The sequence below is a fragment of the Trichechus manatus genome, unplaced genomic scaffold (assembly GCF_000243295.1).
Source record: "Trichechus manatus latirostris isolate Lorelei unplaced genomic scaffold, TriManLat1.0 scaffold00127, whole genome shotgun sequence".
NCBI lineage: Eukaryota > Metazoa > Chordata > Mammalia > Sirenia > Trichechidae > Trichechus > Trichechus manatus.
Window position 1 is genome coordinate 6,764,869 of NW_004444063.1, and position 16,901 is coordinate 6,781,769.

General features: G+C 45.8%; 1 protein-coding gene across 1 annotated transcript in view; it reads left to right on the plus strand.

The window, feature by feature from the left end:
* The window catches only part of P4HA2 (prolyl 4-hydroxylase subunit alpha 2), a 26,017-nt gene extending 11,257 nt beyond the window's left edge, over positions 1-14,760 (plus strand). The window contains exons 8-15 of the mRNA XM_023739007.1: positions 1,800-1,870; positions 2,117-2,216; positions 6,115-6,168; positions 6,605-6,664; positions 6,709-6,774; positions 8,698-8,766; positions 9,345-9,441; positions 14,272-14,760. Of these exons, the coding sequence (XP_023594775.1) occupies positions 1,800-1,870; positions 2,117-2,216; positions 6,115-6,168; positions 6,605-6,664; positions 6,709-6,774; positions 8,698-8,766; positions 9,345-9,441; positions 14,272-14,342 (588 nt within the window). The 3' untranslated portion in view covers positions 14,343-14,760. The remainder of the gene's footprint in view (positions 1-1,799; positions 1,871-2,116; positions 2,217-6,114; positions 6,169-6,604; positions 6,665-6,708; positions 6,775-8,697; positions 8,767-9,344; positions 9,442-14,271) is intronic.
* Positions 14,761-16,901: the final 2,141 nt, after the last annotated feature.

Consider the following 16,901-nt stretch of genomic DNA (forward strand, 5'->3'; position numbering starts at 1 on the left):
ATTTATACATACATTGTTATGTGACCCTAATTGCTCTCCCTGTACTGTGACAGCACACTCCTCCTTTCCACCCCTGATTCCCCATGTCCATTCAACAAGCTCCTAACCCTCTTTGCCTTCCCATCTCACCTCCAGACAGAAGCTGCCTGTTTAGTCTCTTGCATCTACTTGAGCTAAGACGCAGACTCTCATGAGTATCACTTTATGTCCCACAATCCAGTCCCATCCCTGTCTGAAAAGTTGGCCTTAGAAACTGTTTCAGTTCTGGGCTGATAGAGAATCCAGGGGCCCTGCTTTCCAGGGTTCCTCCAGTCTCATTCAGATCATTAAGTCTGGTCTTCTTACTAGAATTTGAGTTCTGCACCCCACCTTTCTCCTGCTCCGTCAGGGACTCACTGTTGTGTTCCCTGTCAGGGCGGTCATTGGTGGTAGCCGGGCACCATCTAGTTCTGGTCTCAGGCTGATGAAGTCTCTGGTTTATGTGGCCCTTTCTGGCTCTTGGGCTAATACTTTCCTTGTGTGTTTCATGTTAGGAAGCCATTCTTGACTCTCTATGCTGCAATCCCACAGGACTTTAAGCTTACCTCTATCTGTGCTCTGATCATGCTGTGCTACAATTACCTGGCTAGTTTTCTGCCTTCCCCACTTGACTAAATGTATGAGGGCAGGGGCCATGGCTGGTTGGTCACCCGGCATAGTGCCAGGCACGTAGTAAACACTCATCAAATGTTTATTGAAATTAAGGAGAAATACTGATGGAGTGGGTAACTGGATCTGTGGCCCCTCCCACATGAGGTCTTTAGCACAGTCCATAGTTGAAGCCTTGGCCCAGCTGGCTCAGGGCAGCAGGCCCCTCTGGGGAGTATCACTAAGCCTGTCTGTGGAAACTAGAGGGAGATGAGGTAGGTGAGGGTATGTGGGTGAGGGCGGCTGACTTCCAGGCAGCATTTCACTTATGTCAACTTACAGAGTCCTTTTTTGATTCCATCATCTGACTTTGTGAGGCTTCTAAGGGAGTGAAAACTGTGTCTTCTGTCTTTACTACTTGCAGCAATGGGAGTTAACAGTGAACTTGGGGTTGGCTGATGAATAAGGAAATTAGGTACAGCTATTAACTGCACCCATGCCGTCAATTAACCTACCTTCTCTTTCTGCTTGGGAATGTGGGTCTTCCCCTGTGGTTCTTGAGAGATACCTTAGGACCCTCTAGTGTTTAGAGGGGAGAACAGTATCCAGCCTAACTTTATAAAGCAGAGCCTGATGGCCTCAAGGGGAGGTGGGGCGGGGGAGTTGTCAGGAGCCCCGTGTGAGGTGGTGCAACAGCAGAATGTTTGAGAGGATCTGGGTAGGCTTCTTGGCAGAGAAGGCCACTGAGGTTCAGAAGGATGATGGGACTCAACCAAGTCAAGAGAACATGCATGGTTGAGGCTCAGTCTGAATGTGGTGGGAGCTAAGCTCAGGCAGGGATGGTGTGTGAGCCTGGTAAGAAAGGAGATTGTCCATTCAGATGGGTGGATGGGCAGTGTAGGCTCCATAGGCATAATTCTGCAGGCAGCATGGACCTGGGTAGGAGCAAGGGTGGGCAGTGACCAAGCCGGGTGGTGGCCAGGGTCTAACAGCAGAGCAGGACTATGGAGGCCTCAGACCCCTGCCCTGGCCTGACTTGCAGGATCATGGGGCCCTGGCTAGAACCACTGCATGCAAAGCTTCTTCCCGCACTGGTCTGGTTGGCAGATCTGGTCCTGGTGTTCTCCAGGGTAATAAGAAAAATAAATCTGCTTTCTCTTCCTGCCTTCCAGCTTGCACGAGCCACTGTTAGAGATCCCAAGACAGGCGTCCTCACTGTTGCCAGCTATAGAGTTTCCAAAAGGTAAGCAAAGATGGTGATGGTGGTGGTTGAGGCTGGTGATAGCTGACTCAAGCTCCAACCCCAAGGCCTCCCAGTCTCTACTCTGGGAGGGTGGCTGGGCCTATCCTGCCTGCTGGCCATTCTTCACCCTCGTGCAGCAGTCATCCGGTGCTGTCTGTTAGTGCTGGCCCTGACTGTGGTCAGCGAGTACAGGACCTAAGCCTGCCCTCCACACCTTCCTTTCTCTGCCCTTTTCTTTTGGACCAGCTCCTGGCTAGAGGAGGACGATGACCCTGTTGTGGCCCAAGTGAATCGTCGCATGCAGCACATCACAGGGCTAACAGTAAAGACTGCAGAGTTGTTGCAGGTATAGCTGGTCCCTTGTATGCTGGAGGTTTAGGAAGGGAGTATTTCTGTCAGGGTGGTCTGCCAGGGAGCCACATTGGCATCATCAGTGTAGCTGAGGGAGGGTATAGCCAGTATGTGTGGAGACTGGGGACCAGGAACCCCCTTTTCACTCCCTGGGTGAGTTGCATGTCCTCCAAAGCTCCCCAGGGAGGAAAACCACTAATAAACTGTATGACTGCACAATGCTATGAATATGGAGTGATGTCACATTGAGAAGCCAGAATTAAGCATGCCTGTTGGCATTCAGCAGTTGGTTTCAACAAATATTGATGGAGCATCTCCTGTGTGCCATGCTAGTCATGGGCATGGCAGGCTCATTCATGTCTTCTTGACTGCTGAAGCTGAAATCCTGTATTGTTCCAGGGACGTCTCTAAGAGAGCTATAAATATTTTCAGAGGTTGTGGTTCTGAGTCACAGTCAAATGTGCTTGGTGACAGTGTTCTGTGATAGTAGGAGAAGGGAAAGGCCTGGACCAGTTGGCTGGTGAAGGTGGAGTGCTGTGCTCAGGTACTCCCTGTGGAACCTTGGCTTCCTGCCTTTATTGTGATTATGAGGAAACATGGCAGCACCATGCTGAAAAGTTTTGGGTAAAGCACACAATGTATGCTCTAGGGTATTGAGTTCAAATTATCACTGGCTTTGCTCCCTTCTGAAGAGTTGAACTTCTGAGTTCTGTTGTAAAACCAATGACCTGAGACACTGCCAGGCAAATTTCACTGGCATCTCTCTAGAGTTCCCTGGATCCTTCTGTTTGGCCAGAGTTTCTGTGTAGTTAAGGAAAGCAGCCTTCACCTTTAGGCTTGGCATTTGGGCCTGACCAACCATAGATGTCATTCAAATGCTGAATGAAGATCATTGGATTTTCTAAACTTTTGCCTGGATGTAGCCAGGCAAATTGGCACTCATTCTTTTTTCAGTAGCTGCATCAGCAACCACAAAATCAATTTTGAAGATCATCTTTATGAATTTGTGTAAAGTTGACCAGAGCTTTCAAAACATGCTGATTACTTTGCAGATAGTCTTTTGAAAGTTTTACATAATCTTTTCAGTTCCACTCAATTTAGCATTCTGTAATGTTTAAATAAGTTCTGCAGACAAGCACACTGATGGAGGCCTTCTGCCATGTCTTCACATGTGTGAGAAAACTACCATTTCAAGAGCAGTAGGAGTGCTCCATGCACTAGAGATGTATGTATCCCTGTTGACATTACTGTGATTCGTATCTTCTTGGAGCAGATATTTTTTAAGACATATGCGACTGCTTCTTCCAAGTCAGAGCTGGTGTTCAGGACTCTCATAACCTTGACAGGATGAGTCTGCTTGATTGGCTGATCCCACACCCTGGACCAAGGACTTGTGCCCCTGTTGCTGTCCTGGCTGCACCCCTGCCTCACACTCACCTGCAGAAGACAGTTTCGTGTCGGACTAGCTTCTCTGCTGCAGCCCTGGCTTTATTGGGTCTGCCTCTCGTCATGGTGTAGCTGAATTGACTGGGTTTGAATGTCAGCGGAGGGGCTCTTAAAGAGTTAGGGCTCCTAGGGGAGATCCAGACCACAGCTGAGATCCAGGTGGCTGAGGCAACATTTCTGTTTGCATTCTTCCTATAGATCTGTCTTGGTATTTCCTGTGCCAGTCAGCAGTGTTAAAAGCTTTGACCTTATGTGATCTGGAGAACAGGAACTTGGATTTCAGCACCTGTCTCTAAGTGCTTACTCCACGTGACTGCTTACAGTGTCATAAATGCCTAGATGCCAGCAACAGCCTTCACACCAAGCCCCTTTGGGAACGCCACAGGCTTCTGGTTCTTCTTCTACCTGTTGACACTCTTCCAGCTATAGTTGATGTGTTTGCTATAGACCAGTTGGAAGAAGAAGGGCAATTCAGACTTCCTTGTGAATTAGTTGAGGACCTGTCTAGAATTTTCTAGACAGAATTCTCTAAGATTGAAGATTCTGGCTCAGTAATGTCTCAGCCTCACCAGGAAAATGATTTTTAAGCATCTGTCTTGTCTTCTGTCTGGCCTCAGCATCAGCATCAGCATCGTAAATGCCCGTACCTTCCAAGTGACTGGCTGTTGACTGTTGTAATAACAAGGCTAAAGAGTCAAATGAATGCTTTCTCACTGGGATGTGTTAAAATTGCTTGTTATTAAAGGTGTGAGTCTGAGGACTTGATTATACCCTGGTGATAAATCTGATTGCTACAAATCCACAAGTTCCCGTTATTTTGCACTATTGGGGACAGTATTAAATAGTGTTGGGACAGTGGCATTATCACCATGATCAAGTGTGATTCCCAAAACTGTTGAAAAATGAGCCAGCATTAGCAATGCAGGCTTGTTTCACTGCCTGAGCTCTGAACGTTTAAGCACTGCAGCCAACAAGTGTAAGTTTTGGAAAAACACAGTCATACTCTGCAGTTCCAGCAACAAGCAGGGATTGAATTTTCCTGAGTGCATTGGCATGCTAATCATGGTTGTGTTTAAAATTTTCCTCAAGTTCTCGACTAGAATGGATCCAAGGAAAAGATAACATTTGTAAAAAGCTTTTATGAAATCATTTTGCCAGTTGGCTCTGGCGCTCCCTTCTCAGATGCACTTCCAGCCGTAAGGCTGCTTGCTGAACCCGATGTCCTTGCACTGTTGACAGGATTTCCAGGTATTTAGGGCGGGAATCTTGGAGTCTGAAGCAGCAGATGACAGCATGTTTCATCTGCTGACTTTTGCATATCAGAGTTTTTTTACTTTTGTAGACACTGAAAGTCATACTGCCCCAATTTTGTATTTCACCACACTTGGCAAATATTGTTTGTGCTCCAGTAGGAGGATTTCCTCTCGTAAAGTTCACCCTTGCTTTCTCTCCCATGTGTCTGTAATATCCATTATTGCCAGTTTTGCAACATCTCTCACCTGACTGCTGGCATCTCCGAAAAGAATACACAAAAAATACCAACTTTCTGAGGATTAATGGCTGAGCCACAAAGATTTTTAGCATTTCAGTAAGACACAGTAGCCAGCTGTTGCCAGATGGTGCCACTTGATCCATCAGCTTCCTTATCAGATTCTGCACTTCATCTTAGAACTTTGTCTCTCATTCTGTCTACTAAAGCTAAAATAACTATTGTGATTTAGGACTTATATTGTGCTGGTGAGCTATTTACAAAGGCATTTAAAATTCCCAGTCCAATTAATGACACCTGGTATTTCGTGAAGCTGAGGTGGTCCAAGTCTCACTCCAGGTCTGGCCTCAGGCTGGGAGTGCGCTTGGCCACCCATGTCCCTCTGCCATCCTTGGATACAGAAGCACTCCATGCAGTGGACCACTGTGGGAGGGGTAGGGTAGATTTGCTCTACCCAGCCTAGCCAGGAACAGCTCCTGGGGCACAGTGGCTGAAGTGGCAGGAACAGTGCCAGGCACTGAACAGCTCCCAAACTAATGTTAAAAAAAAACCACACCAATCTTCAGTTAGTTGTTGACTTTCCTCTGAGTCATGTTCTCATTATTTCCCGAACAAATGGCCCAAGCCAGGGCCTGCCTCACAAAAGGCTCCTTCTGCTGCTGCCTGAGTGTTCCTGCAGGGCTGGGAGCTTCTCCACAGTGGCCTCTGTAGGTCACCTGTCTTGTTCTGTTTGGGAATCCACATTCGTGCTGCAGCCTTGCTCTAGGGCACAGCTGTAGACATGTTTACAACGTTTGCTCTGCCCCGTGCTGGCAGGGCATGGCTATCTTCCACCTTTGACAGTTTTGGGGGGTTCTGATTGTTTGCAGGCCTGAGGAAATGGTATCCCTAGGGAGATGGGCTGCTTCAGGGCTGTTCCTATTGCTGACAAGGTCTAATTGCTGTTATTTCCCACCAGGTTGCTAATTATGGAATGGGAGGACAGTATGAGCCACACTTTGACTTCTCTAGGGTAAGGCTCAAATCATGAGTTCTTTTAGAAGTCCCTGCTCCAGCTGGAGCACCTAGGAATACTTCTGCCTCCAGATCAGGCCCCCTGCCTCACCAGGGGAGACCCCTTATTACTGGTGAAGCCAAAATCTGGAACCTTGGGGTCTGAGGAGCCCAGTGGCTGTTTCCCCTGCAGATGCGGGGAGCGTTTCCCCAGCCCCAGCTCTGTGTCACTCTTTGCGCAGACTCTGAAGCAAAAGGCCTCATTAGGTCTTTGCAAAAAGTGTTCCTGCCTCCCCTCTCCCCACCTGGCTGGCTTTCCTTTGCAGCTTTGGCCTGTGTTCCAGGCTGATTCATGAAACACGCTTATTACTTTCCCCTGACCGTTTTGGCCTTTGTCCTGTGGGTGGTGGGTGAAGTCAGTTGCACACTTTAGTTAAAGTTGTTGTCTGTTGCAGCGACCTTTTGACAGCGGCCTCAAAACAGAGGGGAATAGGTTAGCGACGTTTCTTAACTATGTAAGTATCAGGTCCAGGCCCACCTGTCCACTCTCACTTTATAGAGCCATGAGCAAGATGCTTTCAAGCGTTTAGGGACGGGGAATCGTGTGGCCACATTCTTAAACTACGTGAGTATGACGTGTGCAGGGTACGGTCCCTGAGGGGACCCTGGGTCCAGAGTGCCCTGTTATGTTCTGTCCACTCCTGGGCTGATACCCCCAGCTGCTGGTTAATGGGCTGGGCTGGCCCTTCTGGCCCTTAGCATCCTTCTTGGCTGGAGTAGAGACAGTTGGCCTCTGTTCCTATCGGTGTGCTCCCTTCCCCCTACAACTCCAGCAAGCTTCTCCCTGGCTCCTTTTTGATGGGTCCAGTGCTAGTCTGGACTTAAGGGATGGGTGCCTTAGAGGGCTCCCTGCTTGGCAGCAGAGTGAGGATGTAGCGGTGAGGTGCTCTTGATGGAAGCTGCCTTTGTTTCCCCAGAGGCTCTGTGGTTTGCCTCCCACTTGCTGTCTCTGCTCCATCCACAGGGCCTTGGGTTTGCCTTTCACATGAGGAATAATTTCCTCCCCTGTCTTCAGAGAGAGCCACCTCTAAACAGGCATAGAGGCTGTCAAGCAACTTGGAAAAAGAAGCCCGTGTCCATTTCCTCCTTTGGTCTTTCATTTAAGCTTTTATTGTGTTGTTGTTAAGTGCTGGGGATGTGCTATGAACATGTTGGGGAACACATTTGTGGCCTCTCTTGTGGAGCTTAAGGTCTAATACAGGAGACTTAACTTTAAACATGCCAATACCATACCCGTTGCTGTCGAGTCAATTCCGACTCATGGCAACCCTATAGGACAGAGTAGAACTGCCCCATAGGGTTTCCAAGGAGTGCCTGGTGGATTCGAACTGCTGACCTTTTGCTTAGCCGCCACGCTCTTAGCTACTGCACCACCAGGGCTCCCTAGATATAATTACTTAGTTACCATATTGATAAGTGCTATGAAGAAGTAGCACAGGGAGCTTTTGGAGCCCAATGTTGGAGTTCAGAGAAGGCCTTTGTCCGTTGAGACTTGAAGGTTAAGTGGAAGCTGGTGGAACATGGTTTTTGGCAGAGGAGAGAATGTGTGGAGGCCTGGAAGAGTGAAGGATGTTGGGATGTTGAAAAACTAGAGAAAGGCTGGTGTGGCTCAGAAGCAGCACATGAGCCAAGAGTGGTTGGCGGGAGAGACTGGTGAGACTGACAGAGCCTTGGGGTTCCAGAAAAGAGTCTAGGTTTAATCCCCAGGGCCATAGGAAGCCATTTGGGGAGGATGGGGGTGGTGTTTCATCATATTCATTTAGCATATGCCTGTCTAGTGCCCTTCAGTCTGTCTGGTATGTGTCCTGTGGAAATATTTTTTAGCTCCAAATTCTATTACATTATATGCAAAAAAAGTAAGAGCCAGATGAGAACAAAGTGGGGCTTTGGGCATGAGTTGAGGATGCTCTCTGGGCACATGGAACTTGGGTTCTTTTTCGTTTGAGGCGTCACTGGGAGAAAGCAGGTCTTCTGGAGACACAGTGCCCTACCTGCCTGCCCAGGTGGCCCTTGGGAAGGCAGCTGTGCTGGGAAGGTGAGGTGTAGAGCAGCAAGTTACTAGAGCCGAGGAAACAGCCCACAGTGAGGGCCACGGTTGGTGTGGGAAGCAGCAGGGGGCCCTTGGTCAGGGCAGTTCACTGGGCACAGTGGCTTAGGCGAGGCCAGGCTGGATGGTGACTCAAGGGGCAAGGACTGGGACAGGCATTTTCTGAGTATAGACTCAGCTTATTCCCATCAAGGACAGCTAGGATATGGGTCTCCTACGCGGGCTTTTGGGTGCCCGTGAGCTGCACAGATTAAGCAGGGTTTGAAGAGGGGCAGGGTGTGGGGAGAACCTTTTGTGGCATAAGGGCTGGCCATCGAGCAGCACTTCGAACACTGTTTGACACAGAGGAGGGTGATCTGTACACTTTTTCGTGTCATTTGTGGCTCAGTTAGTCTGAAAACCTTGGGCAGAACGGCCAAGCTCTATGTCTTATATTCCCAGATGAGTGATGTAGAAGCTGGTGGTGCCACTGTCTTCCCTGATCTGGGTGCTGCAATTTGGCCTAAGAAGGTAAGTTTTGGTTCTCATGGGTCAGAGGTTGAAGCAGGGCTCAGACCATGCCCATTCTCTGGTCCTTGACCTGTTTATTGTCACTGTGATGGGCCTAAGCCTCTTCCCACCTGGACTCTGACCTTGTGGCCTCAGCTTCCAACTGCAGAGAAGGGACAGAAAGGGATGTCCCTTCAGGGGCAGGTGGGTTTGCAAATGTCCACCCCACCGTGAAGGGTAGGTGCTGTCTGGGAAAATCCTCTGCCACTGGAGTACCAGAGCCCTGTTCCCCTGTATATGGGGAGGTGAGGGTGGTTCTCCTCAGGGAGGGGGCTCTGTGGTGCTCTGGGGTCAAGTTCCAGAGCCCATGTGGACCTGGGCAGTGGATGTGTTGTGTGTGTTTCGGAAGACTGACTGAACAAAAAAGGCCAAATCCCGTGCTCATTACACACGACATCTTTCTTGGAGTTCAGAGAATGTGTCTTAAGGAGATAAATCCCTTTGTTGCTCTCAGTGGTACCTTCTAGGGACTCCTTCCCATCTCGTCCCCTTCAAGCCCAGTCTCTGAGGATGTGTTCTGACAGGCTTTTCTTTCCCAGGGCACAGCCGTGTTCTGGTACAACCTCCTGCGGAGCGGGGAAGGTGACTACCGAACGAGACACGCTGCCTGCCCCGTGCTTGTGGGCTGCAAGTGGGGTAAGTGGCTTACTGGGTGGTGCTGGCCTTGGTGCTGTCAGCCTGGGCTTTAGTAGTTGGCCTTAGACTCTAAGCTGGGAGACCAATTCACGCAAAGCCAAGACTGTTCGTTTTTGAAGTTTACTCTGCGAATTGATGGCCCCATCCAGCCCTGTAGCTGTCCACTCAGCCGGTTTTGGGCTAGACAGCTGGTTAAGAACACTTAGAGATGCCCAGAGAACTGAGGGAGCCCTGAGGAAGAACAGCCATGTAAGCACCATGGGTCCAGGGTGGCTTTCCAGAAGAGTGCACTCTGACAAGGGTCTGAGGGAGCAGTGAGTGAGAAGTGAAACCAGAAAAGGGGGAAGGGTATCCCAGGCCAGAGGGCCTACAAGGAAAGAGGCACAGGCTAAAAACCAGCATCATGAGGTGGAAGCTAGCTGCCTTTGTCACTTGAATAAGGGGAGGCCTGTGGCAAAGGCGCTGAGGATAAAGTTCAAGGCTGGGACCAAAGCTTAAAGGCTGAAGCTTGAGCTTTATCCTGGAAGCAGCTGTGGTGAGCCATGGAGAGGCTCGAACCAGGATGAGTCTGGAAGAGATGGCAAGAGATGAGTTTTATAGCCCTGTTAGAGAGTTTGGGGGATAAATGGTGATGGGTACATAGAAAATCAAGAAAATTTTAAAAAAATGAGGCAACTGCTAACTTTAGGGAGAAGAAAAAGTTGTATAAGAAGGGAAATCTATAATCTATTAGGTGGTTGAAGTGTGAGCAACATTTATTTGACCATAATAGTGTAAACTCTGAATATTAATTTAACTGAATCTTGTGCTTTAACTATATTGGGAAGATGGGAGGCAGGAAATATGTGTTTTAAGGGTGGTAGAAAAGAATAAGAAATCTCTGTCTTCCATGGTAGACCATCAATACACAAGATCTAAAATTGAAAGTTATGAAATAGCAATATAAGCACTTTATTTAGACAAATGAGGATAAATATCAGAAGAAACAATGAAAGAAGTTGAACGTCTTCTGGGAGTGGGGACTAGAGTTTGGGAGGAGTAGGTTAGGAGATTGCTGTTTGCCTTATAAACCTTGCAGAACAATTTGATTTTGTAAACTAAGCACACGTATTACTTTCAAAAATCAGATGTTAATTTGTATTTTAAAAGCTCTATGACTTCAGTCCGCCATTCATCTGTCAGTTTGTTGTACTGTGGTGGCTTGTGTGTTGCTGTGATGCTGGAAGCTATGCTACCAGTATTTCAGATACCAGCAGGGTCACCTGTGGTGGACAGGTTTCAGTGGAGCTTCCAGACTAAAACAAGGAAGAAGGACCTGGTAGTCTAGTTCTGGGAAAAAAAAAAAAAAAAAAGTTGGCCAGTGAAAACCTTATGAATAGCAGTAGGACATTGTCTGATAATAGTGCCAGAAGATGAGCCCCTCGGGTTGGAAGACACTCAAAATACAACTGGGGAAGAGCTGCCTCCTCAAAGTAGAGTTGACCCTACTGATGTGGATGGAGTAAAGCTTTCAGGACCTTCATTTGCTAATATGACATCTTAAAATGAGAAGAAACAGCTGCAAGGATTCATTAATAACTGGAATGTGGAATGTATAAAGTATGAATCTAGGAAAATTGGAAGTGGTCAAAAATGAAATGGAATGCATAAAGATTGATATCCTAGGCATCAGTGAGCTGAAATGCACTGGTATTGGCCGTTTTGAATCTGACAATCATATAGTCTACTATGCCAGGAATGACAAACTGATGATGAATGGTGTTGCATTCATCGTCAAGAAGAGCATTTCAAGATCTATCCTGAAGTACAACGCTGTCAGTGATTGAACAGTATCCATACACCTGCAAAGAAGACCAGTTAATACGACTATTATTCAAATTTATGCACCAACCACTAATGCCAAAGATGAAGAAATTGAAGATTTTTACCATTTTCTGCAGTCTGAAATTGATCAAGCATGCAGTCAAGCTGCACTGATAATTATTGGTAATTGGAATGCGAAAGTTGGAAACAAGAAGGATCAATAGTTGGAAAATATGGCCTTGGAGACAGAAGTAACATGGGAGATTGCATGTAGAATTTTGCAAGACCAACGACCTATTCATTGGAAATACCTTTTTTCCAGCAACATAAATGGTGACTATAAACATGGACCTCACTGGATGGAATACACAGGAATCAGATCGACTACATCTGTGGAAAGAGACAATGGAAAAGCTCAGTATCATCAGTCAGAACAAGGCCAGGGGCCAACTGTGGTACAGACCATCAGTTGCTCATATGCAAGTTCAAGCTGAAGGTGAAGAAAATTAGTACATGTCCACAAGAGCCAAAATATGACCTTGGGTATATCTCACCTGAATTTAGAGACCATCTCAAGAATAGATTTGACAGGTTGAGCACTAATGACTGAAGACCAGAAGAGCTGTGGGATGATATCAAGGATATCATACACAAAGAAAGTAAAAAGTTATTAAAAAGATAAGAAAGGAAAAAAAGACCAAAATGGATGTCAGAAGAGACTCTGAAACTTGCTCCTGAACATAGAGCAGCTAAAATGAATGGAAGAAATGATGAAGTAAAAGAGCTGAATAGAAGATTTCAAAGGGCGGCTCAAGAAAACAGTAAAGTGTTACAACGAATTGTGCAAAGACCTGGAGTTAGAAAACCAAAAGGAAAGAACACACTCTATATTTCTCATGCCGAAAGAACTGAAGAAAATTCAAGGCTTGAGTTGCAATATTGAAAGATTCTATGGGCAAAATATGGAAGGATGCAGGAAGCATCAAAAGAAGATGAAAGGAAGACACAAAGTCACTGTACCAAAAAGAATTGATCAACGTTTAACCATTTCAGGTGGTAGCATATGATCAAGAAGAGATGGTATTGAAGGAAGACGTTGAAAATGCACTGACGGCACTGGTGAAAAACAAGGCTCCAGGAATTGATGGAATACCAATTGAGATGTTTCAACAAACAGATGCAGCACTGGAGGTACTTACCTATACCAAGAAATTGTGGAAGACAGCTATCTCAACTGACTAGAAGAAATCCATATTTGTGCCTATTCTAAAGAAAAGTGATCCAACAGAATGCAGAAATTATCAATAATATCTTTAATATCACACACAAGTAAAATTTTGCTGAAGATCATTCAAAAGCGGTTGCAGCAGTACATCAGCAGGAAACTGCCAGAAACTCAAGCCAAATTCAGAAGAGGACCTGGAACCAGGGATATCATTACTGATTCCAGATGGATCTTGGCTGAAAACAGAGAATACCTGTGTTTTATTGACTCTGCAAAAGAATTCGACTGTGTGGATCATAACAAATTATGGATAACATTGCAAAGAATGGGAGTTCCGGAACACTTAATTGTACTCATGAGGAAACCTGTACATAGACCAAGAGGCAGTCGTTCAGACAGAACAAGGGGATTCTGCATGGTTTAAAATCAAGAAAGGTATGCATCTGGGTTGTATCCTTTCACTAGATTTACTAAATCTGTATGCTGGGCACATAATCCTAAGAAGCTGGAGTACATGAAGAAGAACATGGCATCAGGACTGGAGGAAGACCCATTAACTCTTTAAAGTGTTAAAAAGCAAAGATGTCAGTTTGAGGACTAAGGTGCACCTGACCTAAGCCATGGTATTTTCAGCCTCCTCATATGTATGTGAAAGCTGGACAATGAATTAGAAGACTGAAGAAGAATAGATGCCTTTGAATTATGGTGTTGGCAAAGAATATTGAATATACCATGGACTGCCAAAAGAACGAACAAGTCTATCTTGGAAGAAGTACAGCCAGAATACTCCTTAGATGCAAAAATGACAAGATTTTTGTCTCACATACTTTTGACATGTTAACAGGAGGGACCGGGTTCCTGGAGACGGACATAATGCTTGGTAAAGTAGAGGGTCAGCGAAAAAGAGGAAGACCCTCAATTAGATGGATTGACACAGTGGTTGCAACGATGGGCTTAAACATAGCCACGATTGTGAGGATGGCACAGGACTGGGCAGTGTTTTGTTCTGTTGTACCTAGGGTCATTATGAGTTGGAACCAACTCGACGGCACCTACCAACAACATGAATTCAGTAATGCATTAAAATATATTTGGTTTTATTCGTTATGAAAGTGTCTGAGGAAAGTGTTTCCGGAACGAAATAGTGGTTCATGTGTCTTTGAGACGCAGAGGTTTAGGTGACGGCTCTGCTACTCTGGTACCCACAGCGCAGAGATTGGGATCTGCTAGCCCACAGCCACTGATGTTGATGTTCTAAGCCATCTGCAGTCCTGACAGGCTTTTTCACCCTCATATCCTGCCTCTCAATTCCCACCTGTGACATTTAATAATATCAGGCTTCTTGGAATCTTTGGCACAATCCCGAGCGGCTGCTACCTCGATGTCTTATCCGTTCCCACTTCCTGGGACCCTGTTGATGTGGGAACCATCTTGATATATGGTCATCTGCTCCCCAGATTAACTTTTGTGTAGTTTCGTCTCCTAGCCCTGGGGTCTCCTCCTCCCTAAATAGATATCCCCTGGCTCTGCTCCCATAGCAATCTGCACACACGAAACCAGTGTCACTTGCTGAATTATATAGGGTTGCTATGAGTCAGAATCGACTCGATGGCAATGGTTTTTTTTGTTTTTTGGTTTATCCATTTACACATCCGTCTTGCTCACCAGATGATGAGCAACTAGATGCCCAAGACTATGCCTTCCTCATGTCTGATTTGCAGGGCCCAGTATGGGGGCTGCGAAGGGGTGATCATTTTGGCTGACTCCAATAGGATTGTAACACACTTTCTTTCTGTTCACAGTTTCCAATAAGTGGTTCCATGAACGAGGGCAGGAGTTCTTGAGGCCTTGTGGATCAACAGAAGTTGACTGACATCCTTTTCTACTGTTCCCCTTCCCGACCCCACAGCCCATGTTGTCTTCAAGTTCAGCATGACAGATGCCTTTGTATGTTCCAGCCCCAGTCAGGCAGGTCTTTGGAGGAGTAAATGTTTGTCTGGCACAGAGGGAGAGCAGACTGGGGAGGATCCGGGTGACTTGGGTCCGTGCCAACCCAGCCAGCCTCTCTGGTCAGCCTGTGCCATCTCTGGTCCCCAGAGGCAGGATTGGAGTGGCTACAGCAGAGTCAGGCTGTTTAGCACCTAGCAAGGTGCCTTTGTACCTCAGATGTTTTAGTTGTGAGATGTTTCAATGAACCAAAGTTCAAAGTTCTGATACCTTGTTTACATGTTTGTTTTTATGACTTTTTTATCAATTGTGGCTTTAACCAAAAAATAAAATATCCCTGCCAAAAGCCTTAAAGAGCCTTATTTGGAGTATTTCTTAAGACTGGGGAACTTTTACCAAGTTCACTATTTCCTGTGCATCACCTCTGTTTAGGCAGAGCCTGAATAATGTATGCTTTAGCAGAAAGAACCCTGGCCTTGAGTTCTAGACCTCATTCAACATTGTTTCCTCTAAGCTTGAGTATCCTTTTCTGGAAAGTGAGGAAAATAGCTCCATGTCCCAGAGAACATAGAGAGTGTATGTGTTCGTGGTTGTCATACTGTTACAATTTGAAATTTCTTTTTTTAAAGAGATAGTTAATTTTGTTGTTGAGAGTATGCACAGCAAAATGTATACCACTTCAGCCATTTCTACATGTACAATTCAGTGACATTGATTACATTGTTCAGGTTGTGCAACTTTTCTTACACTCCTTTTTGGAGTTGTTCTTCCCCTACTAACATAAACTCACTGCCCCTAAGGTTCCTGTCTAATCTTTCGAGTTGTTCTTGGCTTCTAACCGAAGGATTAGCAGTTTGAACCCACCAGCTGCTCCGTGGGAGAAAGATGTGGCAGCCTGCTTCCCTAAAGATTACTGCCTTGGAAACCCTACGGGGCAGTTTTTCTCTGTCCTGTGGGGTCACTGTGAATTGAAATTGACATGATGGCAACGGGTTTGGTTTTTGGTTTAGATAGTTCTTTAAAAGAGCTTAATGTTCAAGGCAGACATTTTTTACTAGGTAAGCGAAACTATTGTTTGGTTTTAAGAAGACTTCAGGGGGTGTTTTTGGTTTAAGGTTTAAAGATTATCTCAGGGGGCAGTAGTTTCAGTGATTCATCCAGCCTCCATGGCTCCAAAAAGTCTGGAGTCCATGATAATTTGAAATTCTTTTCTGCATTTTCCCCCTTTTTATCAGGATTCTTCTATAGAATCATTGATCAAAATGTTCAGCAATGGTAGCCAAGTACCATCCATTTCTGGTCTCATGGCTAAGGAGGCGGTTCTTCATGGAGGCAATTAGCCACACATTCCATATCCTTCTCCTGTTCCTGACTCTCCTTTTTCCTCTGTTGCTCCAAATGACGTGCCTTAGATGGCCACTTGCAAGCTTTTAAGACCTTGTCTTAAGCTGAGTTCTCTAGAGAAGCAAAACCAATAAAGTGTATAAATATATATAGAGATTTGTATCAAAGAAATGGCTCACACGGTTGTAGAGGCTGGAACGTCCCAAGTCTGTGGGTCAGGCTGGAGGCTTCTCCTGATTCACGTAGCCACAGGGGCTGGCGAACCTAAGATCAGCAGGTCAGACAGCAGGGCTCTTGCTCACAGGCTGAGAAGACCGATGAATCCTGAGATTGGCAAGCAAGACAGCAGGTAAGCTGCTAGCTCAAGTCCCAAGAACCAGAAGCAAACAAACAGGAGCCAGCTGCAGGATCTAGAGTGAACAAAAGCCTGTGAGCCTTGCCAGAAAGTCCACCTATATTGCATGCAGGTCCCCCCAAGGAAACTGCCTTTCAACTGATTGGCTACTCACAGTAGATCCCATTGTGGAGGTGATCACATTATATCAAATCTCATCATGGAAGTGATCATGTTATCATACGGCTGCCAAACTACATCATAACTGCCAAACCTCTGAAAACCGTGGCCCAGCCAAGCTGACACACAGTCTTAAAAGATCACAGACCCCATGAAATTTCTTATTTTTAAATTGTGAGATAATATGTAATTGTGCATGATACATAGATTCACAGTTTGAAGAATAAGAAGGTGAGTGCCAGCACCATGTTACCATCACTCTGGTTGAAGAAGAGAACATTGTCAAGTTAGTATCTTAGGAGCCCCTTTTGAGTCCCTCCTGGATCACATTTCCTTTCCATCTCTAGTACCTTGGTGGTAACCATTGCCTAGTGATTTATGATAGGCATAGCTTTTTTCTTTATAGTTTTACCATCTGTGTATAAATCCCTAAATAGATAGTTATTTTGTTTTTCCTGATTTAGAACTTTTTATAAATAGAGTCAGAGTATATATTCTTGGGTGTTTGGCTTCTTTTACCTGTAGTTCATTTTGTTGCTGTATAATTTAGAACTATACCATAATACAGCTAATACACTACTGGAAATTTGGGTTGGTTTTAGGTTTTGTCTATTATGAATAATGCTG